Source organism: Peromyscus californicus, unplaced genomic scaffold (assembly GCF_007827085.1).
Source record: "Peromyscus californicus insignis strain IS unplaced genomic scaffold, ASM782708v3 Scaffold_11__1_contigs__length_118956290, whole genome shotgun sequence".
Lineage (NCBI taxonomy): Eukaryota > Metazoa > Chordata > Mammalia > Rodentia > Cricetidae > Peromyscus > Peromyscus californicus.
In genome coordinates this window covers 66,546,491-66,574,072 of record NW_026294402.1, presented here as the reverse complement: position 1 = coordinate 66,574,072, position 27,582 = coordinate 66,546,491, and the positions used below count along the sequence as shown (strand labels likewise).

General features: G+C 47.3%; 1 protein-coding gene across 3 annotated transcripts in view; it reads left to right on the top strand.

Moving 5' to 3' along the window:
- Cgnl1 (cingulin like 1) overlaps positions 1 to 27,582 on the top strand; it is a 154,189-nt gene that overhangs the window by 109,406 nt on the left and 17,201 nt on the right. For all 3 annotated transcript variants that reach the window (XM_052713808.1, XM_052713789.1, XM_052713798.1), the window contains 6 exons: positions 9,497 to 9,703; positions 10,455 to 10,559; positions 14,894 to 15,046; positions 15,918 to 16,088; positions 21,538 to 21,699; positions 25,450 to 25,539. In XM_052713808.1, coding sequence (XP_052569768.1) covers positions 9,497 to 9,703; positions 10,455 to 10,559; positions 14,894 to 15,046; positions 15,918 to 16,088; positions 21,538 to 21,699; positions 25,450 to 25,539 — 888 coding nt within the window. The remainder of the gene's footprint in view (positions 1 to 9,496; positions 9,704 to 10,454; positions 10,560 to 14,893; positions 15,047 to 15,917; positions 16,089 to 21,537; positions 21,700 to 25,449; positions 25,540 to 27,582) is intronic.

Sequence of the window (27,582 nt, the reverse complement as noted above, 5' to 3'; positions counted from 1 at the left end):
GTGACGCAAGCTCAGGAGCAGGGTTGTCTGGGTGGAGTCTCTTCCGCAGGCAGCTCCTTGAAGCTAACAGCAGGGGATGTTGGATTCTATAAACAGATATTTCAGATGCTGGTCATAAGGTTAGCTTAGGGAGATGGTGTCTTGTAAATATGACGTGAGGCTCTTTTTATCTTCAGGAAACTGAGAGAACCCAGAGAAACTGGAGAACATTCAGCAAGTGTTTCTTTTTAAAGAGGTGATGTTAAAAATATTAAATCTGGGAGCAGAGAAAGAGTACTTTCACGTTAGTAAAGTACTTTGTCTGCAAGCGTGGGGACCTGAGTTAGATCCTTTGGAGACCACACCAAAAAATGGCAGGGTCCCTTCCCTTACTTTTATTTAGATGCCTTTCACATAACACAGATCCACCATTTTAACTAATTGAAAATGTGTAGTTCAGGGTTTTTATGTGTTCACAATGAGAGTACTCAACGCCACACCACCAGCTTAATGCTGAAGCATCCGCTCTTCATCTCTCCAGCCTCTGTCAGCCACCAGCCTACCTTATATCTCTATGGGGTTTTCTCATCTGGAAATCCCACATGAACAGAATCATGTGTCTAGGCATGAACTCCTGAGCACATGGCCTTTGGGGAAAATCAGTGTCTTCCCTTTTTAGTTGAGAGAGTTTTTATGGGAGTTATTCTTGAGTATCTGAATATCTTTATTATGTTGTTTCAACGACAGCCGTGTCAAGCACACTCTGTGAGCAGGTGTTGGGATACATATATATGGTACAGGGTGTTTGCCTGCATGAACATATGTGTATCACATGCATGCAGTTCCTGTAGAAGACAGCATCAATTGGAACTGGAGTCACAGACAGCTATGCGCCTCCATGTGGGCCCTGAGAACCAAACCGGGGTTCTTTGCAAGAACCACCAGTGCTTTTAACTGCTGAGCCATCTCTCTAGCCCAAATATTAGGATTTTATTATCATAGAATTATTATGTCAGAATTATGGGCCTCTCTGAGAATGAATCTTGTAGTTTCTTAACCTCTTAAAGTAAAGCATGACGTATTTATTTTACAAGGGAACTATGAAGGAAATGAATTGCGTATGCACGTGTGTGTGTATATATTCATTTATCATTTTACGTATATGTGTGTTTATTATGTGCATGTGGGGTTTTCTATGTGTCATGGTGTGTGCATGGAGGTCAGAGGATAACATGGTATTGGTTCTCTCCTTCACCCTTTACATAGGTTCTGGGGTTGAACTCAGGTTGTTGACACTGAACCATCTTGCCAGCCCCAGGAGACAACTTACATTTTTACGCTACATAATCACTGAGTTAGTATAGGGAAAAACAGAATAATTAGTAGGCTCTAAAGAAGGGGCAGGAAGTATCTTCTAGGTGATTCTGTATGCCAGAAAATGACCACTTCAGCAACAAACACACAGAATGGAAATGTTTTTTTTTTTTCTGGAAGCTTTGTCTATTTAGCCCGAGGTGTGGTGAATTAGTAACAGGAGGAAGGAAATGGACTCACCACTTTATTCTACTTTAGTGGCAAGAGGTAGCCTGTTGTCTCCTGCTCTGTGGCAAGGACTCTGAGACCTGGCAGCAGGTGGAAATAACATGTGACCAGGGCATGACAGGAGTGAAAGCCTTAGAAGTTTAACTTCAGCTCCATGATTGCCCAATACCGCCTGGCTTCCTCAGGTTCGAGCTAGGCCCTTGGACTGTTAGAATTGGCAGGAAGACTGAAACTCGCCAGACTGGCCTTGTGTGTTATGGAGGAAACTAAAGGCAGATGTGAGCTCGAGAACTACCCAGAGTCATCATAAAAAGACTAGCAGAGGCCAGTCTAGAAGCCACATCTAACAAAAGGAAACTAGAGGGGAGCCTCAGGGCTCCTGGCTTTGGAGTTAACTCTCCTTTGAAACATCTGGGACTTTGTAAGCAGAAAGGACTGGACCAGGAGATCTCAAGCCCAAGTGGGCCCCACAGGCAGCTGGAGAGCAGGAGAGGCCGGTGAGATGGGGTGTCAATCAGTCTGACCCGGGGCTTCTTAGAGACAGCATCTCAGGCCCTGCTCTAGAACTTGAGAGAGAATGAGCCTATATTGGGTGACTCCTATGCTCATGAGAAAAAGTACCACATACTAGAGACCTATGACATCCACAGAGAACTAGGAAGAGAGGGGTGGAGAGAGCCTTAAGACTAAAACAAGCTTTGTATATACCTGAATAGCTCACTGTCACTTGGGTGGTGGGACCCTGAAGATAGTATAAGGGGCGTGACTTCCTCCATCTTAGAGTGAGCAAGGGATTCATTATTGGTCCAGGCTGTCATTAGGCCAAGGAGAGCGACTATGGTGCTGTGTTGTGAAGAGACAGCAACCCTCCAGCAGGTGAGCTGGGGGGTGGGGATGCACTGGGCACCTCTCAGCTCAGCTCTTGCAGTCTCCACACACTGGAGTCGGGGGGTGGCCAGTGGTACAGAACTGACAAGCCAGCATTCCGTCCCCTGGCCTCCTGGCCTCCACGCCTCAGCTGTTTGCCCTCATTCAGCAGAAAAGGGAGACAGAGAGGAAACAAAAGCTGGCTGTGGCAGAAGCCTTGTTAATTAGTAAAGCCCGAAAGGTCTGTGCATTGGCTCCGCACTAGGACAAGCCCTGGCCGTGTCCGCTGGTTGGCCATCAGGAGTGAGGCTGGCCAAGGTGTCAGACCTGACCTCTGGAAGGAAAGGCAGCCCCTTGGTTAGGCAGAGCCCTCGAGACAGCCACTGGTGTGCTGTGCTGGGGTTCTGTGCTTGTCATCAAAGAACACATCCTCCTGTGTCAGGGGCCAGTGAGAAGATTATGAAGTGCAGATTAACCCATGGAAGGGTGGTGCGTGCCAGCGGCCGTTACTGGTGACATCAGGCAAAGACCTGGGTTTGGTCTTTCTGTGTTGTGGTATTGGCACACCTCCCCCAACTCTCCACCCCTCACCCCTGCCACCACCTTTTAGATTAGTAACCAGAGCACAGGGTTGAAAGGGAAGGGTTTTAAAAGTAGTGTAAACTCAGCAGGTCAGTACATTAAAATATGTTGTTTGCCCCCTAAGTCATCCTCAGTTTACCAGACTGACACTGGATAACGGGTCTAAAGTGTTCATGCATGAGCCAGCCAGAAAACCTGACTGGCCCTTTAAATACTACGGGCTCATCTCTGCCCTGCACAGAGTTGCTCTGGGAAGGTGAGGCAAAGATCTCCATTGTTTCTTCCAAGAAGTGTAGGTTGGGAGCTGGAGAAATGGCTGGGGAAATGCTGCTCTCTCAGAGGACCAGAATTCTGTTCCGAGCACCGACACACTGGGTCATTCACAAGTGCTCGTGAGCGTAGCTCTAAAGCAGTGGCCCTCAACCTTCCTAATGCTGTGACCCTATAACACAGTTCCTCATGTTGTGGTGACCCCCCCAACCATAAAGTTATTTTCATTACTACTTCATAACTGTAATTTTGCTACTGTTATGAATTGTAAATATCTGATAATGCAGGATATGTGATTATGTGACCCCCCAAAGGGGTCACGACCCCGAGGTTTAGAACCACTGCTCTAAGGGCTCTGTCTTCACTGACATGAATGCATGTGCAGGCACACACACACACACACACACACACACACACACACACACACAAATAAAATAAAATCTTTTTTTTGTTAAGTGTAGGTTTGAGGGGCTGGCAAGATGTTTCAGTGGGTAAGGGCCCTTGCCACCAAGACTGGGATCCTGAATTCGATCCCTGAACTCAGGTGGTGGCAGGAGAGCCCTGACTACTACCAGTTGTCTTCTGCCATACACATGCCATGGCACAGGCACCACACCAACGCACACAATAAAGACCACGTAAGTGTAAAAAGAAGTGTAGGTTTGACGTGTGGCTGGTGAACATGGCTAGCTATGGCTTGAAGCTAAGGCCGATAAGCCCCAGTGTGTAAGCCAGGTGGACTTCTTCTCTTTGGGGAAACACAGGCAGGTATAGTTGGAGTGGTAATAATGGCAACACCCACTGGGGGCGCCAGGTGCTCTGCTAAATATCTGCAGTTGTATGTGAGAGCCCTTCCCACCCACCCCCTTCCCTCGCACCTCTCTCTACCCTGTCTGGCATTTTCCCAAAGGTGGGAATCCCGTTCTGCAGGTGCTTTCTGACCATGCCTCCCAGGCTGGGGTGTGGGCTCCTGTGGGAAGGGGGTGAGGAAGAGGGTGCTTGGCAAAGATCATAAGGTTTGAATGGAATGTTCCTTGGGTACCAAACGTACATGATCATTAATATAAACAGATACATGGCGGGGCTGGGGAGATGCCTTGCCTGACAAGCGAGCGCTTGGATGTGAGTTTGATCCACAGAACCAACGTGAAAAATCTGAGTGTGGTATCAGGTACTTATAATCCTAGTGCCTGAGAGATGGAGACTGGCAGATCTCTGGGATTGGCTGGCCAGCTACTCTATCCTACTTGGTGAGTTCCAGGATAACATGAGATCCTGTTCCCTGCCCATCCCGCCCCTCAAAAAGTGCTTGAGGAATGGCAATGAGGTTGATCTCTGGCTTCCAGATGCACACATGTGCACCTGCACTCCCCCATCTCCCACCCCAAAATGCCATGGCATACAGTTAAAATGTTACAGTGGGAAAGGCATGATTTGTAAAGGAGAAACCTGAACCCCGAGAGCTGATGTCCACAGCCCCTGGGCTTTCTCTCTCCACCCCACAATGGGCTTCTCCACCTCCGAGCTGGTTGTTGTAAATGCAGGAGAACCACTCATGTGATTGCTAAGTGTGGGGCTGCCTGTGCCTGTTCCCCCTCCCAACTGTCGGTGGTGAGAAGAAATCGCTTCGCTGTGTAAACCAGCGTGAGAGAGCTGCCTATGCTCTGTTTGGACAGCTGCGGCTGGGCTCCGCTATCTCTTACTGTGCAGAAGGGCCTGTGAACAGGCTAGGGAAATGTTTCCAGAGGCTGGAGGAGGTGAGAACTTGCCTGATTGTCCTCCAGGTGCCTGTGGCCAGAATGGTCGAACTTTTAAAAGAAAATGCACATTTATTTTATAAATGTAAATCCACATTGCATTTCTGTGGTTCAGAATAAAAATGTTCTAAGAGAGTTTGCAATGGATAAACTTGCCTCAACTTTTCCCACAGCACCATGCTCCTTCCTCACAGCCAATCAGCACTGCCAGTACCTAGTGAAGCCAAACAGACATGTGACCCCCCCCCATCCTGTCCACGGAGTTTGTTCTTCACTCTTACACCCTCACTCCCCACTGAGAACTCCACTGAACTGTCACAATACTGAACGACATTCAGTGTGATTGCAGGCTTTTAAGGTACAGCACCTCGTTTTGCTTTGTTTTACAGAGACTTGCTTTGTAGGCCTGGCTGGACTAGAACTCATTACGTAAGCTAGGCTGGCCTCCAACTCACAGAGATTCCCTTGTTTTCTGAGTCCTGGGATTAAAGGTGTGTACCACACCTGGCCATTTGGCTCATTTTTGTACCATTTTGCACGTGTGTAGGCTGTGGTACTCGGAGAGAAGGGGTTGTGCAAAAGAGAATGTCCACGGTAACTTCAGTCGCTACGACCACATTGTCTTCTAGGCCCTCCAGCCGGTTTTTAGCCCCACCAGCCAAGTTTTCTGACTCTGCCCGAACCCTGTTACCAAAACTTTTTACATTGGCTGCCGGATCGATGGAAAAACTATCTTCATGCAGCCTTTATTCATGGTCCAGGCTTGGAAAACAATGGTGGCAAACCGCCCATTTGCTCTGTGGCCATGATATAAAGTGTAGGGATTTCAAGTTGCTGGAGTGACAGAGAGCTGGAGTGGATTTTTGTTAAGTGTGACTGCCCGGGTGAATGAATAAAGATAAAATGCTGAATGATAAGCACAGCTGTGTGAATCAGAAGTGTGTGCGTGTCTTTGGTCTTCTTTCTTGCTCATCTTGCTGTGACACCTGGGATGTAAGGTCAGTGAGTCACAAAAATGCCCCCAGCACTGTGACTATGGCTTCTGTGTCTGTACAGTGACCTTCTGGGTCAGCAGAGCTTTGCCAGCTCTGACATCTTTGCCACATGAACTGGACCCAGCCATCACTAAGACGCTGGAAAAGATGATGTGGGAATTGGGGCATTTGGGAGTTGGGAAGCTTTGGAGAGCTTTTCTACACCAACTTTCTTTGCTTGGGTCTCGAGTAGGAGAACTTTCATACGGCACTTGCCTTGAACAAAAGAGTATGGGTTTTGTTTGTTTTTAGATGCCAGGACTGTTGTTGAATTAGGTATGGTTCCAGGAAAGGGGACGTTTGTTTTATGGTCTTTTTATAAAATAGAGAACTAGGGGTGGTGGGGGAACAGGGGCCAGAGAAGGTTTCTGGAGAGACTTGCCAACAAAGGCTTATGTTAAATGTTAAACTATTTGTAAACACAATGCGGTTTACCACACTGTGAACACAGAGAAAGGCAAATTAGCACTTTGCAAATAATCAAAACAGTACTGTGTCAGGATATACACATGCTTCCCCAGAGCCAAACACAGCCTGTGCCACTGTGGAGGCTCGGGCTGGGGTGATTCTGCCAGCTGTGAACATACACACCAAGTGCCCTTCTCTAGGAAGCCAAGGTCTGAATTAGTCCAAACCCAGGTTCAATCAGGCCTGGTTTCCAGCATCCTCCTTTTCCTGAGACTTCTGTGGGGATGAGAACCTGCTGACCACGTGTGCAAGTGTTCTTTCCTTCACTGAAAGGTTTGGGCAGACATCAGGGTTCTCTCTCCTCTCACTTCTGTAAACCCTGTGCCCTGGTCTGGAGAGATGCTCAGAGGTTAGGAGCCCTGGCTGCTCTTGCAGAGGATCCAGTTTGGTACCCAGCACCCACATGGCAGCTCACCTGTAACTCCAGGGGATCAAGCATCCTCTTCTGCATGCATGTGATACACATACATGCAGACAAACACTCATGCACATTAAATAAAAATAAATCTTTAGAGCAACTACACCTGTGCTCAGGGGTAAACGAACTATCTCTGTCCATCATCCCTACTCTGCTCTCCAGGTCTTCCTTGTGTCAGTCAATCTAAAAGAAAAGAAAGACAGCTACATTAATCTGAAATTCACATAATATAAAACTCTGTGGTTTATAGTGTATTTACAGGATTGTATAGATTATAGTCAACAGTACAATGTTTTCATTGTCTCAAATGAATATGCATGCCCATGAGCAGACCCTCCCCACCTCTTCCTCAGCCCTTCCTCTAGCCCTGGCCAACCATTATGCTGTTTTTCCATCTCTTTTAGATTTACTATTCTAGACCTTTCCTTCAGCATCAATATAGGCTCTTTCGTGACATGCATCTTTCACTTGCAGCATACATCAGTATTTCATTTCTCCTTATGACCAGCGAATAGTCCATTGTATGGATGTACCACATTTTATTTACACATTCGTTTGTTGATGGGAGTGTAAGTTGTTTCCACTTGGGGGATACTGAATAATGATGCCCTGAGCATGTGTATATATATTGTTTATGTAAGTGGAAGTTTTTATTTCTCTTAGGCATATAGAAAAGAGTGAAGTGGTTGGTCATGGGAAAAGTTGGTTTAACATTGTTTTGAGAAGCTGACAACTTTCTTGCATGGCTACACAATTTTGTATTTTCTCAGCGATGCATGGAGGTTTTCATTTTTCCATATCCTCCCTAGCACTAAGTGTGTGTGAATATGGCTCTGATTTGCCCTTCCCTAGTGACTAACAGTATTGAGCCGCTCTTCCTGTGCCCATTCCTGTATCATCTTTGAAAACAAATCTATTCCTATCCATTGCCCTCGTCAAGAATGGGTGGTTTGCGGGACATTGAGGCCCACACACACCTTTAATCCCAGCACTTGGGAGGCAGAGGCAGGTGGATCTCTGTGAGTTTGAGGCCAGCCTGGGCTACAGAGTGAGTTCCAGGACAGTCAAAACTATGTGAGAGACCTTGTTTCAAAAAAAAAAAAAAAAAAAAAAAAAAAAAAAGGTGGCTTATCTTTTTATTATGAAGGTGAAGAATTCTTTATATATTTATTTGTAAATATTTCCTCTTGTTCTGTGGACCCTCTCATCACCTTGATGGGATCCCTAGCATTGTAAAAGTTTCTTACTTCTCACAGGCTACTCTCATGGTGAGTTACAGGCTCACAATCACCTGTAACTGCAGTCCTAGGGGGATATAGTGCCCTCTTCTGGATGCCTTGGGTACTTCACACACACAGTACATATAATACATGCAGGCACACACGCGCGTGCGCACGCAAGTCTATCTGTCTGTTCTTTTGTCATCTGTGCTTCTGGTATTGTAGCTGAGGAACTTCTGCCTAAACCAAAATCACAGCTATGCACTCCTGTGTCTTCCAAGAGCTTTAATGGTTTTAGGTTTAGAATTTGGGTCCAGGACCCAAATTTGAGTTCACTTTGTGAAGGGGTGCTGTCTTCATTTGCTTGTTTGCTTTTGTTTGTGACAAGGTCATGTGTAGCCCAGGCTAGCCGTAAATTCACTGTGTAGCAGAAGATGACCTTGACCTCCTCTTTCTCTTGCTTGTATCACCCTAGTGCTGGAGAGTGTGGCCACCGCACCCAGTGTATGTGATGCTAGGGATCAAACCCAGGGCTTCAAGTATGCCGGGCAAGCATTCTACTAACAACTGCTGTGCCCCAAGCCTACCCATTTTCCCATCATTAGGATGGGATGAGGATAGCTCCTAGAGTCCTTAACAAGGTGGAGAGCTCACAGAGGGCTGAGCACAGGCGAGGGCTGGCAGGCTTTCTATGGAGACCGCCCCAGATAATCTTCCAGTGAGTGGGTGTGCTCTCATGACACTTCACCTTTTCACTTCTTTTTCACGGTTTTTGTATTGCACATCTCATTTAAGAGCAGATGACAGGCACCACGTGGCCTGTAGGCTGTCACTCACCCTGTCTTCTTCCCCTGTCATTCAGCATTAATTTTTTTCCCTCAGTACTGGGTGTTGAAATGAATCCCGAAGCTGGGTGTGGTGGCACACGCCTTTAGTCCCAGCCATCAAGAGGCAGAAGCAGGATGATCTCTGAGTTCAAGGCTAGCCTGGTCTACAAAGCGAGTTCCAGGAGAGTCAGAGCTGTTACACAGAGAAACCTTCTCTGGGGTTGTGGGGGAGAGAAAGAAATGAGTCCTTCAGACATGCTAGGCAAGTCCACTGCCACGAACCTACATCTCCAGCTTTTAAAAAATGTATTTTGAGACAGGGTTTCCCTAAATTGACTGGGCTAGCTTCAAACTCATCAAATATCCCAGGCTAGCCTGGAACTTCCAGTCATCCTGCCTCCTCCTCCTCCTCCTGTTGCTGGGAGGACAGAGGAATGCCAGAAGGTCCCAGCTGCAGTACCTTTCCGAAGCCAGCTCCCCTCACGAGTTGGGGACCACCAGTGAACACTCCGTCCTTTGTTCTTGTTCTTAGAATGTGGAGGTCCTGGCCAGCAGGAGCAGCTCGTCAGAGCAGAACCAAGCGGACGCGGACCTGCGTGAGAAAGCACTGAAGGAGGAGAATGGGAAGCTGCAGGGAAGGATTGTGGAGCTGGAGCGCAGAGTGGCCCAGCTGCAGAGGCAGGTGGAGGACGTGAAACGTGACGAGGCCCAAGCCAAGGAGACACTCCGCAAGAGTGAGGTGAGGCTCCCCGGGCCTTGGCTGGGGTTTGGCAGCATGTGGCCCTCTTTCCTATAGTGACTTCAGAGCTGGGGAAGGGACTGTCGGGATTTATTTAGGATGTCAAGGTGACGGGCAAGCATACCTAAGAGTGACGGGATCAGGAGTAATAAAACCCGGTGGAAAACACAGGCCTGGCCGCACGGTACCGGGGGACTCCTGCATCAGACATACACATCTTTCTGAGGCTCCAAACACCTCTAAACACCTGCAGAGGCCATCTTCACACCACCATTAGGCTGACTCACTAAAGGCATTCTTTCTTTAACACATAGCTGCTATTTTTGGAGATGTTAGCAAACCAGTTATCCAATTTACCAGAGCTTTGTTTGGAAGCTGTTAAGGAAGGAGGGGGTGAGCAACAGCCGTGGAATGACAGAGGGACACACCGGGCACCCATCAGGACACCTGCACACTTTTACAGCAGTGCCTTGCCTCAGTCTATCCCCTACCTGGAGTTTCTGAATCTCTAGGGGTAAAGCTTGGGTATTTGTGATAAAGAAAAAAAAATCACCAAGGTAATCCAGAAAGTCACCTATGGCTAGACATGGGACTGCAGAGGTGCACACACCCAAGAACCCAGCTGTTCCTTATGTTGATCCCATGCCAGGTACACTGTGACCATGGCCATCTTTTGTCCATGGACACAGAAGGCATCAGAGCACATCAGAGTGTGTCTCTGTGTTTCTTGACTATCTGTCTCTCCTTGTAGAGTGAAGTCCAGCAGCTAGAGGGAGCCCTTGTGCACGCCAGACAGGAAGAAAAGGAAGCCACCTCGGCCAGAAGGGCCTTGGAGAAGGAGCTGGAGAGTGCCCAGGTAAGCCCTGAGTCCTGCCTTCCTCAACCACTGGTAGGTAGGCATGGCCACTGGGCCCGTCCTTCCAGGAAATGGCTTCCATCTGTGGAGCCACCCTGAGTTTCAGACTCCCCATCTAGACTGGTAAAGTTGGGGACAGTGGTGCTATCTGGAGGTGTTTTAATTGTCACACTGGGCAGATGCTGCAGGTGTGTGATGAATGGAGTCAGGATTGCTCATGAGCATCCTACCAAACAGGCCAGCTCCACACCATGAGCTTTCTGGTCCAAATGCCACCGTGGCACAGTTGAGAAGGCCTTGCCCTTGATGTGGAAGTTTTGCAGAGATAAAATACAAATAGTATGTGAAGGCAGGTTCAACCTGTCCCCGAGGCGGCATGGAGTCACCTCTCTGCAGAAGCCAATTTCCCTCCTCCTCTGGGCAAACACGCTCCACACCGTGCAGTCCTTCAAGGCGGCTATTAAAAGAAGCAGGAAGAAGTCATTTCCTTGAGACCAGATAGCTATCTCCCTTCAAAAGCAGGAGGTTCCTAGAAAATGAGATTTTCCCATTTGGATGTCAGGAAGATTATTTGAAGTCCGCTGTAGTCAAAGCCAGAGCTAAAGTTGTAAATTGACTTTTGCACAGCGGCCTCAGCGGGATCCAGGTTTGTCTTCAGTTCACCTTCCACCCTTAGGTTTTACAATGCTGTCCAAATATCCCTGGGCTGAGTTTCTGGGAAGGTGAGGGCTGAGGGGCTGGCTCAAACTCAAGAAGGTTGAAGCTTCGCAGTGGGGACCCACTAGTCTGCAGGGTCAGACGGGACAGCATACAGGAAAAGATTCAAACCCGGAGCCATGGTTCAGAGCTCTGAGTGCACGAGGCTAGTTCCCTTAGCCAGTTAGCTCCTGTGGTGTTGAGCAGGATTCACACTGGGACTTTTGCCTGGGTGCTAGGGATCTGGGCTCAGGTCCTCATGCTTGTGCGGCGAGAACATCGCCCACTGAGCCAGCTTCTGGAGTCCCTTTGCAGCCCACGCCCCTCCCGGGCAATGCTGAGTGAGGTACTTCGTAGCCACTGAGATGATGCCACTAAGGCTAACAATATAAACCCACAGACTGATAGTGGGACAGAATTTGCACATGCACCAGATGGGTCGTTCTAAGATGCCGACTTGGAGGGTGTACAATGGCGTCTTTGAGCTTGGGGACCATTACCTGTTACTAGCTGCGGAGTCTTTGACTATATGACTAAAGTCGGTAACCAACGGTCACCAGCTCCTGGATAAAGGACAGGAGGAAGGTGGCTTCTCAGAGGCCTTGGAGCACAGTAACTATGAACCAGCTGGGGAAGCGACAGAGCTTTCCCCTGCTGCTGTCTCGATATGCAAAAGCCCACTAGGACAGGAGGGGGAGGGACGGAGGATGAGCACCAAGAGCCTTCCTTTAAATATATAAAAAAGAAAATGAACGCCTATCTGACTGCCTCTTATATCGGACTCAGGGGACAATAGTGGGATACCCCTTCACAGAATGCAAATTCTAGCCCTTTCTAGTGGACTCGCAGTTTTTGGAACAGATTAAAATCCTTAAACTTGAATTTCAGAGTTATTCCAGATAATTTAAAAATGTCCCACAATTTAGAAATGTCACCTAGAACGATGTTCTGCCAACTCAGTTATCTAAGAAATATGTTCTAGAGCCTGGGGGTGTAGCTCAGTGGTGTGGAGACTTGCTTATCATGCACAGGACCCTGGATTTGATCCCCAGCAAAAAGAAAACACAACATTTACACACACACACACACACTTGGGAGGCAGTATTGAGAGAGAGATTTTTCTAAAAGTCACTGCTGCAAAAACTTTGTCTCATTTACCCAAAAAGAAGAAAGCTTGGGACCTTTGGAGGGAGGGTGTGTGTGTGTGTGTGTGTGTGTGTGTGTGTGTGTGTGTGTGTACGTGGGAGCACACAGGACCACGCAGGCATCTGTGAAAGCCAGGCGTTGACATTGGGGTGTCTTCCTCTATTGATTTCCACCTCATTATTTGAGACAGGGTCTCCCATTGATCCTGTAGCTCCCCATTTCAGTTAAACTGCTGGCCAGTGAGCCTCCCCCTCTGCCATCCCCCCAAGATCCTCCTGGTTTCTACCCCTTCACCACAGGGGTTATAGGTACCCAAGGTATGAGGTATCTTATGGCATTTTCCAGTGTTAGTTGTAGTAAGTATCTCAGGTAGAGAATCCACTCTTTTCCTGTGTGGACTTTACGATCAGATGTAGCTAGCACACGAGAGAGAGTATAAAGATACAAAAATCACCTAGCTGAAATGACTTTCCTGAGAAGTCTGCAGATATTGGGTGGGGTCCTGGGGTCCAGCCACGGAGTGGATGAAACTGAGGTGCTTGGGTGGCGAAGAAGAAGGGCCTAGGCATAGAGTGAGGCATCACGTGGGGACCATGGGACGCTGTGGAGCCCCGATTGACATGTCTGCTGGCCTGGAGTCTCTGGATTGGGATCCAGGGGAAGGAGTAAGGTGACGGGATCTCCAGAGGCGGAGCTGAGCTGGATCCCAAAGGTTTTTTCAGGGACCCATTACTAGACCCTCGTATTGTTGGTTCCCATGAATTCATATTTTTCTTTTATATTATATATTTTATATAGCCTCAACTATATTATTCTATCATATTGTTACTGAAAATACATTTGGTTGAATTTAGCATGATTTTCTTCGGCAATTTCACACATCTATACAGTGGACTATGATCATATTCACACTCCCTTACTTTTTTTGTCCCCCTCCCGGGCCTGGTGACCCTTTCTACTTTCATGTCTCCCTTCCCCCTGACTTTAATTAAGGTTGCTTGTGTGAGCATGGGTGAGGAGTTTCTCACTAAGCAAGGGCAACTTACCAGTGGCTACACCACTGAAGAAAATGATTCTCTCTCCCAGGCAGGCGGCCATTAACTGCCTTTAGTTCCTCAGGGAGGGTAGGGCCTGCTGAGTCCCCTCCCTGATCCATGATGAGGTGTTGAAAGGGAATTCACTGTTTTGTTTTGTTTATTTGTTTTTGAGCAGTATTTGTGTGTGTGTGTGTGTGTGTGTGTGTGTGTGTGTGTGTGTGTGTATGTGTGTAGCCCTGGCTGTCTAGGAACTCATTCTGTAGACAAGGCTGACCTCAAACTCACAGAGATCCGCCTGCCTCTGCCTCCCAGTGCTGGGATTAAACGTGTGTACCGCCACTACCTGTGGGTAATTCACATCTTTGAGATGTAGTTCTTTAGAGTTCCCTCCACAGGATGGAATCAACCTCACTGGGTGGTAACAACTCCTCCCTAAACCAGAAAACAAACTCCAAACAGCAGCCCCAGGGTTTGAACCTTCTGGTGTGTGCCCAGCTGTGGCTGCAGTGGGCCGGTTACTCCCACACTTGCCTTGGAGTACCTTTCTTTGCTCTTTTCCCCAACAGCTTTTCTTGACGTTGGTTCCCTGTGGGGGTGAACTTTAGCAGCCGGGCAATGTTTCTGCTTCCTAAAGCACAGCCGCCCCACCAGAATTCAGGAAGAGGAGGACCTCCCCAGGGCTTTTCACGCCCATGCAGTCTGCTTGGCAAGCATACCTAGAGTATACTCTGCAAACGCGGGGGTGCCTGGGATGATTCAGAAATAGCTTCAAGATGTATGACTTACTACATACATGACCTACTGCATGTGGCAGCAGGTTATATAGACTGCTAAGCACTGTCCCAAGGTCAGCCATTGTTCTATACAGCGTCTTGCAAGGACACAGGCTAAACAGGCCTTAAGAGTTCCTGTGGCCCACACCTTTAACCCCAGCACTCAGGAGGCAGAGGCAGGCAGATCTCTGAGTTTGAGGCCAGCCTGGTCTACAGAGCGAGTTCCTGGACAGCCAGGGCTACACAGAGGAACCCTGTCTTGAAGCGTTCCTGAACTAGGCTGGAGACTGAGCTCAGCTGGTAGAGTGCTGTTGAGTTGGTTTCGGTTGGTGTACGCTATCATTGTCCTGTTTTGAGAACAAACATTCAGATTTAAGGGTCTAGCCTGAGCCACACCAGTCACTGAGGCTGCTTGATGTACTTCCCTAATGTATTTTTCTACCTCTGTTCCTGTGGAGGTTGCTGGTTTAGTCAGTTTTGGTCTCTCTCTTTTTTTTTTTGGGGGGGGGTCCCTGATTCCCTTGATTCTCTTTCTTCTCTGCCCCCCCCCCCTGCATAGAGGAAACAGGTTTCACTACTTTCACTACTTTTGTGGTGTGGCTGTGAAATTCCCCTTGCCACCTGTGGCAGAGAGCGACCAGGCAGGCAAGTGACCCGGCTGTATTTGTCCTCCTGTCTGCAGAGAGCCCTGAGCCAGACCGCCCAGGAGCAGAAGGAACTATTAGAGAAACTCCAGGATGAGACTGAGCAGAAGGAGCAGCTGAGAAAGCTGAAGAACGAGATGGAGAGCGAGCGGTGGCACCTGGACAAGACCATTGAAAAGCTGCAGAAGGAGGTGAGGGGGCAGGAGGTGAGGGGGCGGGAGGTGGGGCGAGGGTCAAGTGGGCCCGGGAGAACCCAGCACTTTCTCCCGGGAAGGCTCAGGAAACCCACAGTTCCCCGAAGCACAGACGCACCTGGACCTTGCAAGGCCCCTGCGGCCATTCTTTGGGCTTGCTGAAAATTCCAGAGATGGAGAAACTTGTCTGAAAAATAAATGCCGAAAGTCTCGGCTCTGAGCACCTGGTCACTTGCTAGCAGTAAACAGAGACGGCCTGGCGTGGAGACACACTTAACCAGTGTTCACTGAACTGGAGTTGAGGCTGTAGACAGTCCACACAGTCGCGTCTCTCCGACATACCCGAGAGTGCCAAAGGCCATTTCTAAACCCTGAGACTTCTGTCCCTCAGCTCACCTCTGCCCCGAAACACTCACAGGGAAAGGCCCAGAGCTGACAGGCCCCCTGCCTTCCAGGAGTGCACATAGAAGGCTGCCATCTTCTGGCGCCTACCCTGTACAAGGTATTTTGCTAGTGACCTCTTTAGCTCTAACTTGAATTCTATGTCTGATATTATCTTAACTCTGGAAGGTAGGTATGATTTCCGTGTTTCCAAAAAGGATGGTGCCAAGGCCCTTAGTGGCTAAGGATGTGCCGCAATCACACTGGTTAGTGAAGAGCAAAGCTCTGACCTCAGGATTACCTGTCCAGCCCCTATTCACTCCTCCATGCTGTCACCAAGGCAGGGTGAGCCAGATCCAGACAGTCCAGGGCCTGGCAGCCTCAGAGAAGGCTTCAAAGGTAGGGAGCAGAGAAGGTGCTTTCCGTGTTGGAAGGGGCTCCAGATGGAGCAGGGCAGGGCCATCTCCTACCACACTACTTTCTCTAGATGGCGGACATTGCCGAGGCCTCCCGAACATCCTCTCTGGAGCTGCAGAAGCAGCTGGGTGAGTATAAGGAAAAGAACCGCCGGGAGCTTGCAGAAATGCAGACTCAACTGAAAGAGAAGAGCCTGGAGGTGGAAAAGGCCAGATTGGCAGCTGGGAAAATGCAAGATGAGGTAATGCCTGCCGGGTGATCCTCTCCTTTATCTCTTCCTTCAGCTTGCTTTGCCAGGCTTCTCTAGATGGGCGGGGCGGGGTGGGGGCAGTGCTTAGGGCAGCTTTGGGGCTTGCATTGTTCTCCATTCTCTAGTGATTACAAGCAGATGGCATCCTAAGACACAAAACGCCCACCATCGGCTCCGAAGTGAAACAGACACACCTTTAATTGGGCCATATTCTGGTTTGGTCCAAAGTTTTCTGGCTGAAAAGATGAACCCCTTTTTATGGAGCAAGAATGTTGTGTCCATCTGTGTCCAAACATATCATCCACATCCGTGCTGTCCTTTATCCCTAGAACAAGATGGCAGGGAATGACTAGATTCTAGTAACAAACATTTTTTTTTAAAGATTTAATTATTTATGTGTGAAAGTGTTTTTCCTTGTGTATGTGTCTGAGTGTTTGCACACACGGATGTACGGGTACCCATGGAGGCCAGAAGAAGGGTGTTGGATCTTTTGGAGCTGTCTGACTTCAGGTGGAGGTGCTGGGATCCAAACTCTGATCATCATCATTGAGCAGCAAGTGCTCTTAACTACTGAGCCATCTCTCCAGTCCTGATAATCACCTTTTGACTTTTCTTGGGATGGTCTGGCAGATAAGAATTTGATAGCCACAGTAAAATAGACTAAAAGATGTCCTCGGGGACTGGGCATGTGGCTCAGTAGGAGAGTGCTTGCCTAGACTTGGTTCAATCTCCAAGTCTTAGGAATTTATAAATGCTGAAATAATACTATTTTTGTTATTTATTTATTATTTATCATTGTGGGTGTATGGTGTGTATGCAAAGGTTCCAGTGCCAGAGTGAATGTGTGGAGCTCAGGGGACAACTTTGTGGAGTCGGTTCTCTCCTTCCACCTTTATGGGGTTCGGGGATCAAATTCAGATTGTCGACTTGTGCCGCAAACACCTACCTGCTTGAGCCGGCTTGCCTGCCCTAAAACATTCTTGGTTTTATACTTAAGAATGATAGGCTGGGCGGTGGTGGCCTTTAATCCCAGCACTCGGGAGGCAGATGCAGGAGGAACTCTGTAAGTTCGAGGCCAGCCTGGTCTACAGAGTGAGTTCCAGGACAGCCATGGCTACACAGAGACACCTTATCTTGGAGAAAAACAAAACAAAACAAAACAAAAAAAGAATAGAGCAAGCTGGTCAGAGTGGTGTATACCTTTAATTCCAGCATTCAGGAGGCAGAGGCAGGTGGATCTCTGAGTCTGAGGCCAGCCTGGTCTTCAAAGCAAGTTCCAGGACAGCCAGGACTGTCTATAGTAATAGTAGTAGAAGTAGTAGTAGTAATAATAATAATAATAATAATAATAATAATAATAATAATAATAGAGCAAAGAAATGCAAATGTTGCATTCTTGACCTGGGAAGGGAAAAATGAATGGGGGTGTTGGGTGCTCTTTTTTTCACAGAAAGCTGGAGGCTCTGAAGCACCATGGTTGCCTATTCTGTCTGTCTGTCATGTCCGTCCTCCTGCCCCATGCTTCCGAGTGCTAGGATTACAGGTGTGAGCCACCACACCTGACTGTTATTCTAGCCTGTGCCAACTGAAGGACCCTGAACAGCTGTCTCTGTTTTCTCAGCCTCTCTCTCTACATTAGCGGCCTTATGATAAACGAGATAATGCATGAATGACATGGTGACATCTCCTAGGTCCTGGACATTGGATACACATTGCTCTCTCTCTTTGTCAAAGCTTCCCCCTCACACACGCAGTGTGAGGAGCCCACAGGTTCCACAGAAAAACAAGTTTTCTTTAAAAACAAAAAACTTGTGATTTCTTTGATGATCAAAGAAAGGTTTCCCCTGAGTCAGGGCTGAACCCATCAAAGAACAATGGATATTTATTACATAGTTCCAGAACGCTTCTGAAAGGACCCTGATAGCAGATCCTCTTTGCTTCAGGGTTACATGATACAGGACTCCAAGAAAACTGAACTTGGCACATTGGCATCTCAGTTCTCTTTGCTATGAAAAGAATATTTTCATTTTTACAGCAGGTGGGTGGAGGGGTTCAACATTTGCCAGAACACAACAAATAACCTGGTCTGTTTTAACTTCAGAAGACCACAGTGTCACTGTGACCCTGCCCAGGGATCCACATGGCTGTTTGTATAAAGGGTTGTTAGGCTAGACACTTTGGGGGAGAAGGAAACATGAAGATTCTCGAGACAGATAAAGAAGCAGCAGGCCACAAAGATTAAGTAAGGCCAGATGGAGACCAGGGCTCTTTATTTAAGAGAGAGAGAGAGAGAGAGAGAGAGAGAGAGAGAGAGAGAGAGAGGGAAAGAGAGCATACTGGGGCTGGAGAGATGGCTCAGCAGTTCAGAGTACTTCCTACTCCTGCAATCCCAGCATCCATGTCAGGAGGCTCACAACCACCTATCATATCAGTCTAGGTCTCAGAGATCCAGTGCCCTCTTCTGGCCACCATAGGCACCTGCCTGCCTGTGTACATGCACATGCACACACACACACATATTTTATATATATATATATATATATATATATATATATATATATATATATATATATATATATAAAATCAACTCTGTTCCTTTATTTTTTTTACAAGAAGGTTGTTTTTTATTTTATTTTTTCTTAACATTTATTTTACAGTGTTCTGTCTGCATGTATGCCTGTATGCCAGAAGAGGGCATCAGATGTCATTATAGATGGTTGTTAGCCACCATGTGGTTGCTGGGAATTGAACTCAGGACCTCTGGAGGTGCAGCCAGTGCTCTTAACCTCTGAGCCATCTCTCTAGCCCACACATAATTTTTAACCAGAGCACACATATGTGTGTGAATATATGTGTATATATATATATATATATATATATATATATATATATATATATATATTTCATCTTCTTAAAAAAAGATTTATTTATTTTATGTGGTATGAACACTCTATCTGCATGTATGCCTGCATGCCAGAGGAGGGCATCAGACCCCATTATAGATGGTTGTGATGGGAATTGAACTCAGGACCTCTGGAAGAGCAGCAAGTGCTCTTAACCACTGAGCCATCTCTTTAGTTATCTCCTCCTCCTCCTCCTCCTCCTCCTCCTCCTCCTCCTCCTCCTCCTCCTCCTCCTCCTCCTCTTCTGCTTCTGCTTCTTTTTAAGAAAGCATTTGCTATATGAAAGCAGAGATGGCCCTTCTTGGGTTTTCTGTTGGTGTAGCCCTTCAAGATACTTTTGTATTTGAATGGCAGACAGAGATTCCTCATCTCTCTGAAGGGAAAGGAGGCAGATGCCACCCTTATAATACTGAGGTCAGAATGTTTAGAAATGAATTCATACGTCAAGATCCCTCCAGATCCATGAATGACTCGAGTTTATCTCTGCTTTCTGCTCCTCTCCCTGAGTGAAACTCTTTAGCTGAAAATTGCTAAGGGGTTGCACAGTGCTGACTACCAGCTGCCTCTGCCTTGAGAGCAGTGGCCTGGCTACCCTTCTGCTGACGAAGTGAGACATGGAGGTTCTGATGGGGGTGACCGACCTTTAAGGAAGTAAGGCTTAAAGTTCACCATCTCTGGCTCATTTTCGAAATCCTGTATAACTACATAAAGGTGGCACTGACCGGTTAAAAAGTTACTTGCTTACTTTCATTTTCCTTGGCAGATAACAATTACATACAGCAATGGGTCTCATTATGACATTTCATAGACGTAGCTGATGTCTTTTGATCCTCGTCACCTCCCTCCTGCTGATCCCCTTCTCTCCCCACCCGGCCTCCCCTCTACTTTCACATCTGTGTGTCCCTGTCAGTTTAGGGGTGCTTTTAGGAAGGGGGTGAGGAGTGATCTACAGGAGCATGGGCTGTACCACTGAAGAAGGTGTCTTTCTCTCCGTGAGCAACCGTCGATTATAAATCATGTGGGGTGGGGCTGTGTGAGCCCCTCAGTGATGGAGTGTTGGTGTGTCAGTCTCATGAAGCTTAATTCCAGCTGCCGAGTACAATGGCCATCTCATGCCTGTGACAATGTTCCACAGCACTCCGCCCCTTCCTCTGGCTCATCCTTTTTTTTTTTTTTTTTCTGTCTCCTCTTCTGTGATGTCCCCAAGTGTGGGAAGGGAGGATGCAGATATCCCATGTAGGACTGTCTTGCTTACTTTTGGTTCAGGGCAAGTTTCTCTGAGATGCTCGGTGGGATGAGTAGTCCTTATCTGACATGCTTGAAATACTAGAAATACATCTAGCATTTCTGAATTCAGAGATTTTGGAATATTTGTGAAGATTTTATTTGTCATTTCCAGTTCAAAAAAAAAAAAAAAAAAAAAAAAACCCCACAATCCAAATGTCTTTTAGTTTTGGATTTGGAGTATTTGAGTTTTGGCTTTTTTTTTGTTTTGTTTTGGTTTGGTTTTGGTGTTTCGAGATAGGGTTTCTCTGTGTTGTTTTAGAACCTGTCCTAGATCTCACTCTGTAGACCAGGCTGGCCTCGAACTCACAGAGCTCCGCCTGCCTCTGCCTCCCGGGTGCTGGGATTAAAGGCGTGCGCTGGACATCCAGCAGTTGTCTCCTTCCAAGTGGGGCTGTGCTAGAAATGGCTGGGGTTCTGCCAGCCTCCAGTAGAATGCAATGCTGGAGTCCCCCGTCCTCAGGCCAGATTTTCCGTGAACTCGTCGAAGGAATAAACTTCCGTGGTGTCCTCTTCTCCATCTGCAGGAGGGTTTGATATTGGCAACCAACAAGTCCGAGGGGAGCCTCCCTGAGTCAGCCTACTGGGTTGGGCTGTTTGAGGCTTTCCCACTGGCCAGTGAGGCTCCTGGGACCCAAACTGCGGTTGTACATTCCTCAAAACTATTAGATGAGTGCCACCTGGTGGCCGAAAAGAGCACTGTAGCTGTCGCTGATGATTTTCTGCCCAGCAATGAGTGTGATTATGTTCTTGGATTTTGTACCTGCTGGTTGCTTAGAGACCATTAATTTAGTTTTTATTTTAAACCTCTCTTGAGATGGCGCCAATACAAGAACACTTAGCTACTTCAGTGACTTTCAAGTGAGTGGTTTTGACCCCGGCCCATAATAAGAAAGGCGTCATTCATGCAGCCCTAGTGACACATACATCCATACAAATATGTTAATATCTAATACAAAAGCATCATAATACTTGTGCATACTCTGATTTTTTTATGTGTTCTGTGTAACTGAAAGAGTAGTCAACATCTAATCGGTTGACTTTATAACTTAGCAGTTTACAACTGAAAAACTGTTTGTATAAAACATTGTATAAATGGAAAGCCGAAGCCTAGAGAGAGGTGGAATTTGCTCCTCTCTGCTTTGGAGTGGGCCTGTGCACTCTGTCTTCTGGCCTCCTTGAGGCAGGCATGTACCTGGTGCGCAGACATGCATGCAGATGTGTGTTATGTATCGAACTCTCTCTCCTTCTAGTTACGCCTCAAGGAGGAAGAGTTGCGGGACTACCAACGAGCTGAGGATGAAGCGCTCACGGAAAGGCAACTTCTGGAGCAGTCGCTGAAGGACCTGGAGTACGAGCTGGAGGCCAAGAGCCACCTCAGGGATGACCGCAGCCGACTCCTTAAGCAGATGGAGGTGTGTGGGTACACATCTGGGCCACCAGGGGAATGTCACCTATGTAGGAAGTCTTGGGTTTTCACTCTTTCTAGCTTGATGATTTAAGATCTTTTCTTGTTGGGGCAGGGTGGGGGAGGCAGTTTATCATGTTGTAGTGTCAAAGCTGAAGGAGTGAAGGGTACAATTTAGTCTAATGGTTCACTGCTTTGAAGAAGATATAAGCTCATCCCCAAAGAACGTAGCCGATGGTGTTATGTCCCTTCAACAATGTTTCCCCTAACGAGGCTGCAAGACTCCTGACTGTCCAGTCAGGATGCACACTGTGCATCAGACCCCAAACCACCCATCCCCAAACCACACAGTCCATTCTTATTCCTGGCCCATCTTCCTGCATGTGTATGTACTGTTGCTAGAGCTATCGACAAACTATGGTCCAATTCATTGCCGTTTCTGAAACTGCCCAAAGCAGTCACCAGCTGGGGGTGAGTATTCACAAGCTAATACATAATGCTTGAGGAAAAAAAAAAACATATAAATAAAATACCAGAACCCCAGTGTTCATGGTCCTCTGAGATGATGGGAAGAACCTGAATTGCTAAAAATGACCCTAAACCAGAAACATATGTGTGCCCCCCCCCCCCACTCTGGTGGAATTTAGAGAGTAAGAGAGAGACTGAAAAACAAGCCTCAGACTTTGGGGGAGACATTAACATTGTCAGGGTTTGGATAAAAGACAGGCGTGGCGCTCAAGGCCAGCAAGAGATGGCGTAAGCTCAGAATCAATGAGTTCCTCATTCAGCTTTTTAAATAAACAGAAATAGCTTTTTAAAGCCTCCAGGGTGCTTTGCAGTTTGTATCTGGGAAGTGAAGTTTGAGCCAGTGGAGATTTTATTAGATGGGCAGAGACCAGAGTAGCCTGACGGCAATTTTACTGCTTTGTTTACGAGGCTGCTATATTTTTCTAATATTTTCTTTCTGATCTCTTTAGGGAGCCATTTTCAGATAAGCTAAGGTCGACCTAGTTAACTAGAAATGGATTGTTCTAGGGCCTAGATACCCTGGTTAAAAGCAACCGGATGGGTTAGGGAGCTGGCTCAGGTGGTAAAGCATATGCCTATAAGCATGAGGACCTTTGTTCAGATTCCTAGCACACATGTAAAAAGCTGCTCATGTCAGTGTGTATCTGTAATCCCAGTGCCAGGGAGGCAGAGACAGGAGGATCCCTGGGGTTGGCCAGGCAGTCTACCCTACCTGGTGAGTCCCAGGCCAATAAGAGACCCCTGTCTCAAAAAATAAGATGGAGAGTGACTGAGGGAGACACCTGACACTGACCTCTGTGGTCCACTTGTCTGTTGTCTGCTTGTCTACACACACACACACACACACCCCAAGTGGAAACCTATCAAGCAGTGAACAAGGAGCTTTGGTATGATGGGCTCTGGCTTAGACCTCATATGTTATCTGAATAGTATGGATTGGGGGCAGAAAAAGAGCCTAAGAACCAATTTTGGGGCTCTGGAGAGATGGCTCAGCAGTTAAAAGCACATACAACTCTTGCAGAAGGCCTGGGTTCAATTCCCAGCACTCATGTTGGGTGGCTCACAGCTTCCTGCAACTCCAACTCCAGGAAATCCAATGAGCGCCCTCTGCTGGTCTCTTTTTGACACCTGCACTCACATGCACATACCCTCACACAGACACCTAACTAAAAATAAAAACTAAGTATTTTAAATATAAGTGATTTTAGCTGAAATCAGAGCTTCTCCTTTGAGTCCAGGCATTTCCTCTGGGCAACTTCAGGTCTTGAAACAGTAGTACAGCTGAATACCACTGGAGATATTTCTCCACTTGTTCTGCAGTGATAGCTTCTAGAGGTCCTGCCACCATGAAAGGCACCTGAGGGGAGTTGCTCTAAGAAGTGGCTGCCATGGCCATGTTGCTGACTCATGCCTTTCCCATTCCTTCATTAAAACATAACTAATTTTCAAGAACTCACCCATAATGAACTTTTTTTTAAAAATTCAGCCCCAGGTGGCTGAAGCTCTGTGGATATGTTGTGATTTCTGAGTGATCTGGATGGATAGGAAACTTCAGACAGGGGCCAGCCATGTCCTGAGTTGGTTTCTGGGACCTTCTGCTCCCAGGAGAGCGCTTTTGGGTTTCTTTATAGGTTTTTCAATTATTGTATTTATTATTGTGTGTATGTGCATGCAAGTGCACACCACAGCGTGAGTATGAGGGACAGAGGACACCTTTGTTATGTTAGTCCTCTTCATTTTTATGTGGGCTCTGGAGTTTGAACTCTAGTCTGTCTTTGCAATAAGTGCTTTTAATTTTTCAGCCATCTTGCTGGCCCTCCCTGAGGGTTTGATCACTCCCCGACAAGGCCGTTCACTCACCGACGGTTCATCGTTTACAGGAGTTATGAGGGTTTCATTTCTATTATTTATGGAACCATTCTTGGTTGTCAGTCAATTCTGGCGGTTCCATAGATCATACTTACACACAAGGCTGCCTTTGAAAACTCAAAAGGTTGGTTTTTAAAAAGCATCTGTTGGGGCTAGAGAGATGGCCCAGTGGTTAAGAGTGGGTGGCTGCTCTTCCAGAGGACCCAGATGGTGGCTCACAACCCCACCCGTAACTCCAGTCCAAGGAAACCGATGCCCCTCTTCTGGCCTCCACGGGTATTATACGCATGTGGTACACAGACATGCAGACAAAACACCCATATACATAAAATAAAAAAGAATGAAAAAATGTTTTAGAAATAGACATTTAAAAAGCATCTATGGCTCCAAGTTTACCCAGACCTGTGACAAATCGTGGAGATAAGAAACACAGGCTCAAGTCCCCCAGGGTCGGAGCATTCTGAGGTCTGAGTGGGGAAACCTCTCTCTCTCATACATAAAGCTACCTTGAAATGCTTCTTTCTTAACTGTCAGTGATATGAGACAGAGACCAGAGGGACAGATGGTTATTCCTCTGTGATGGTGAATTTCCCAGAATTGACTACCACTGTCCTGGGTAATCGGTGTAGGTGTAGGACTGTCCACCACACAGTTGCTCATGGGTACTCTTGAAGAAGCAGGCCAGAAGCACGTGCTTGCACTCCCAGGAGCCATCCTCTTGAGCATAAAGTATTTGCAGGGGTGTTCAGGATGGCTTCTCAGATCTTATGTTGACTTTAATAGGGACCACTTTAAGATACCAATATAATACATACTAACATAACTTTAGTGTTCATTGGGGCTTAGGGTAATGCCCTTTCTCCTTTTTTATATTTTATACATGCCCAATTATATCACAAAAGCAACAAAACACATGTTTTTTAAAATACCTGCTTTGGACAGTACAAGAAATCTATGTATGAGGGATGGGGGTGTCGGTCAGCTGGTAGAGTGTTTATCTAGCATAAATGAAGCCCTGGGTTCAATCTCTAGCACCCAACATACAGGCACACTCTTGTAATGCCAGCACTTGGGGGGGGGGCGGTAGAAGCAGGAAGGTCAGGAGTTCAAGGTCATCCTGGACTACATAGCAAGTTCAAAGCTAACCTGGGATATGAGAGAAATGTTCTTGCCATATAGCTCAGGATGAATCCTTTAGGAAGGAAGAAGGGGAGGTAAAGGAGAAAAGAAAGGGATGTCTTGTGTTCCCAAGCCCTAACAATAATCAGCTCTCATTTGCCTTTGGGTTTTTCTTCCATGGGCCCCCCTTGCTCCTAATCCTGTGTAAGTGAAGAAACGTGTTTATGTGTCCCTTTCTCAGGACAAGGTGGCCCAGCTGGAGATTGAATTGGAAGAAGAAAGAACCAGTGCTGATTTGCTGTCTGAGAGGATCACTTGGAGCAGGGAACAGGTATGAGGGAGCTATCGAGGGTATACATGGTATTGTGGAGAAAGGACGCAGGAGAGGCTAAACCTGAGGATTCCTTAGAGCAAGGAGGAAACATTCTTGCCATACAGATCACGATGGGAGATCCAGTAGTCTTTACCATAACAAGCCACTAGGAGGCTTAGCATTGTCTGTTCAACTCAGAGTGACTAGGCTGGAGGTTTGGGGGCAAAGTGCTGTCATCACTGGGCTGGCAGCCCCTGTTCAGAGCTGAAGCTGAAATACTCTCTGGCTTCTTTGCCACCCACCCCTCTGATGTGCGCAGGCTTCCTTGGAAGGCGTGGTACTCGGGCTATGGGATGGGTCAGTGCAGGGATTTCTAAACCAGGCTACTGGACTCTAGTTCTGGTTTCTAAACTATTCTGATGGTGGGATAGCATGCAGAAGCCCAAGCAGCAGAGGTTGAGAGAGAGAGAGAGAGAGAGAGAGAGAGAGAGAGAGAGAGAGAGAGAGAGAGAGAGAGAGAGAGAGTGAGTGAGAGTGAGTTCCCTGAATGCCAAGATACAGACAGATACCTCAACTTTGACCTTGGGCTCCCCAAAGCTCTTACTGTGTTTCTTAAATTCTCTTCCTGGACTTAGAGTTGTTTTGTTAGGTGTTCCTGCCGGTTTGGCTAAGGATCACTCCGGGGCATTGCAGAACCTGCTAAGCATGCATAATGACAGAAGTGCCTGTGGCTTTGTTTTGTCAACTTTACTTGTGACATAGGCACAGTGGGAGGAATGGTGAGAACTGTGTCACCTTACCAATATCCAGGCAGTTAAAACCGGTTTCCAGTTCCCCGATTTACACCCAAAACAAAACACAGACATGCTGAACCAGAACACAGTGCCTCCATGGCTCAGCCCAGGACCACGAGGTATCTGGCCCCAGAATGACTTTGGTCTTTTCCTTTTCTTCTCAATGAACATGGTCACCGGGATGTGACTGCTTGCCTCAATGGTCAATGTTGAAAATTTTCCCATGAGTCAAGAACTTGAGGTCCATACAGGAGGAAGATAAGGATACTAGCCTGGGGGCTGCTGGGAAGGGCACTCCGTGGGCAGTTGCGGGCTTTTCCTGTGCTGCCTCCCATGGAGCTCTGGGAAATTCCCAGATTATTGAGTCTATGAAAATGAGGCTGGGACTGGAGACGTAGCTCAGCTGGTAGAGTACTTGCCCATGAAACACAAAGCCCTGGGTTCAATCCCCAACACTGCATAAACTGGCATGGTAGTGTATGGCTGGAATCCTAGGAATGTAGGCAGGAGGATCAGAAGTTCAAGCTCATCCATCCTTGGCTACACATGGAGTTCAAGACCAGCCTGGGCTACATGAGACCATTTCTCACACATAAACAAAAGCAAAATGAATCTATTTGTGTAGAAGGTTCTGAAGGCTCCCCTTTCCCAGGCTGCCACTATTAGCTCTATTGTCCTCTAACAATGTGTCTATGAGGTAGAGGGTAAGGCCGAAGTTTGCTGTAAATGGAGGAGCTGAAAATCAAGTTCAAATTGATGTAGAAACTGATGAAAAACAAAAGCCCCAAGATAGATGGATGCTTCTCCTTCTTTCCTCTAATGGTTTTTGGTTATAGGGTCTTGCTATGAAGCCCAAGCTAGCCTCAAACTCTCCATCCTCCTGCCTCAGCCTCTGAGTGCTGGGGTTACGGGTGTGTGCCACCACGGCTGGTGAGTGAAACCCACAGATTGAGTTCTTTGACCTTTGATGCCTCCCGATTTGAGAGGGACATTTGAAGGGATGCTCTCCGCCTCTCCAACAAGCATTCTTCTCAAAGTGGAGGTTGAGCCAAGGCTGATTTTTCTGCCTTTAAAATAAAGGCCATGTGGAGAGAGCTTTGGGTATAGACAGACAGACCCTGGCCAGTGGGGACCTTCCAGGGCCATGCACCTGTGGCTGCCTGCCATTCTCACAGCAAGAAGAGGGACACTCAAAAGCTGAACCCTTTCTCCTCTTTCTTGTCAGTTCTGAACTTCTGATACCCCTAGCAAGGGCGGCCACTAAAGG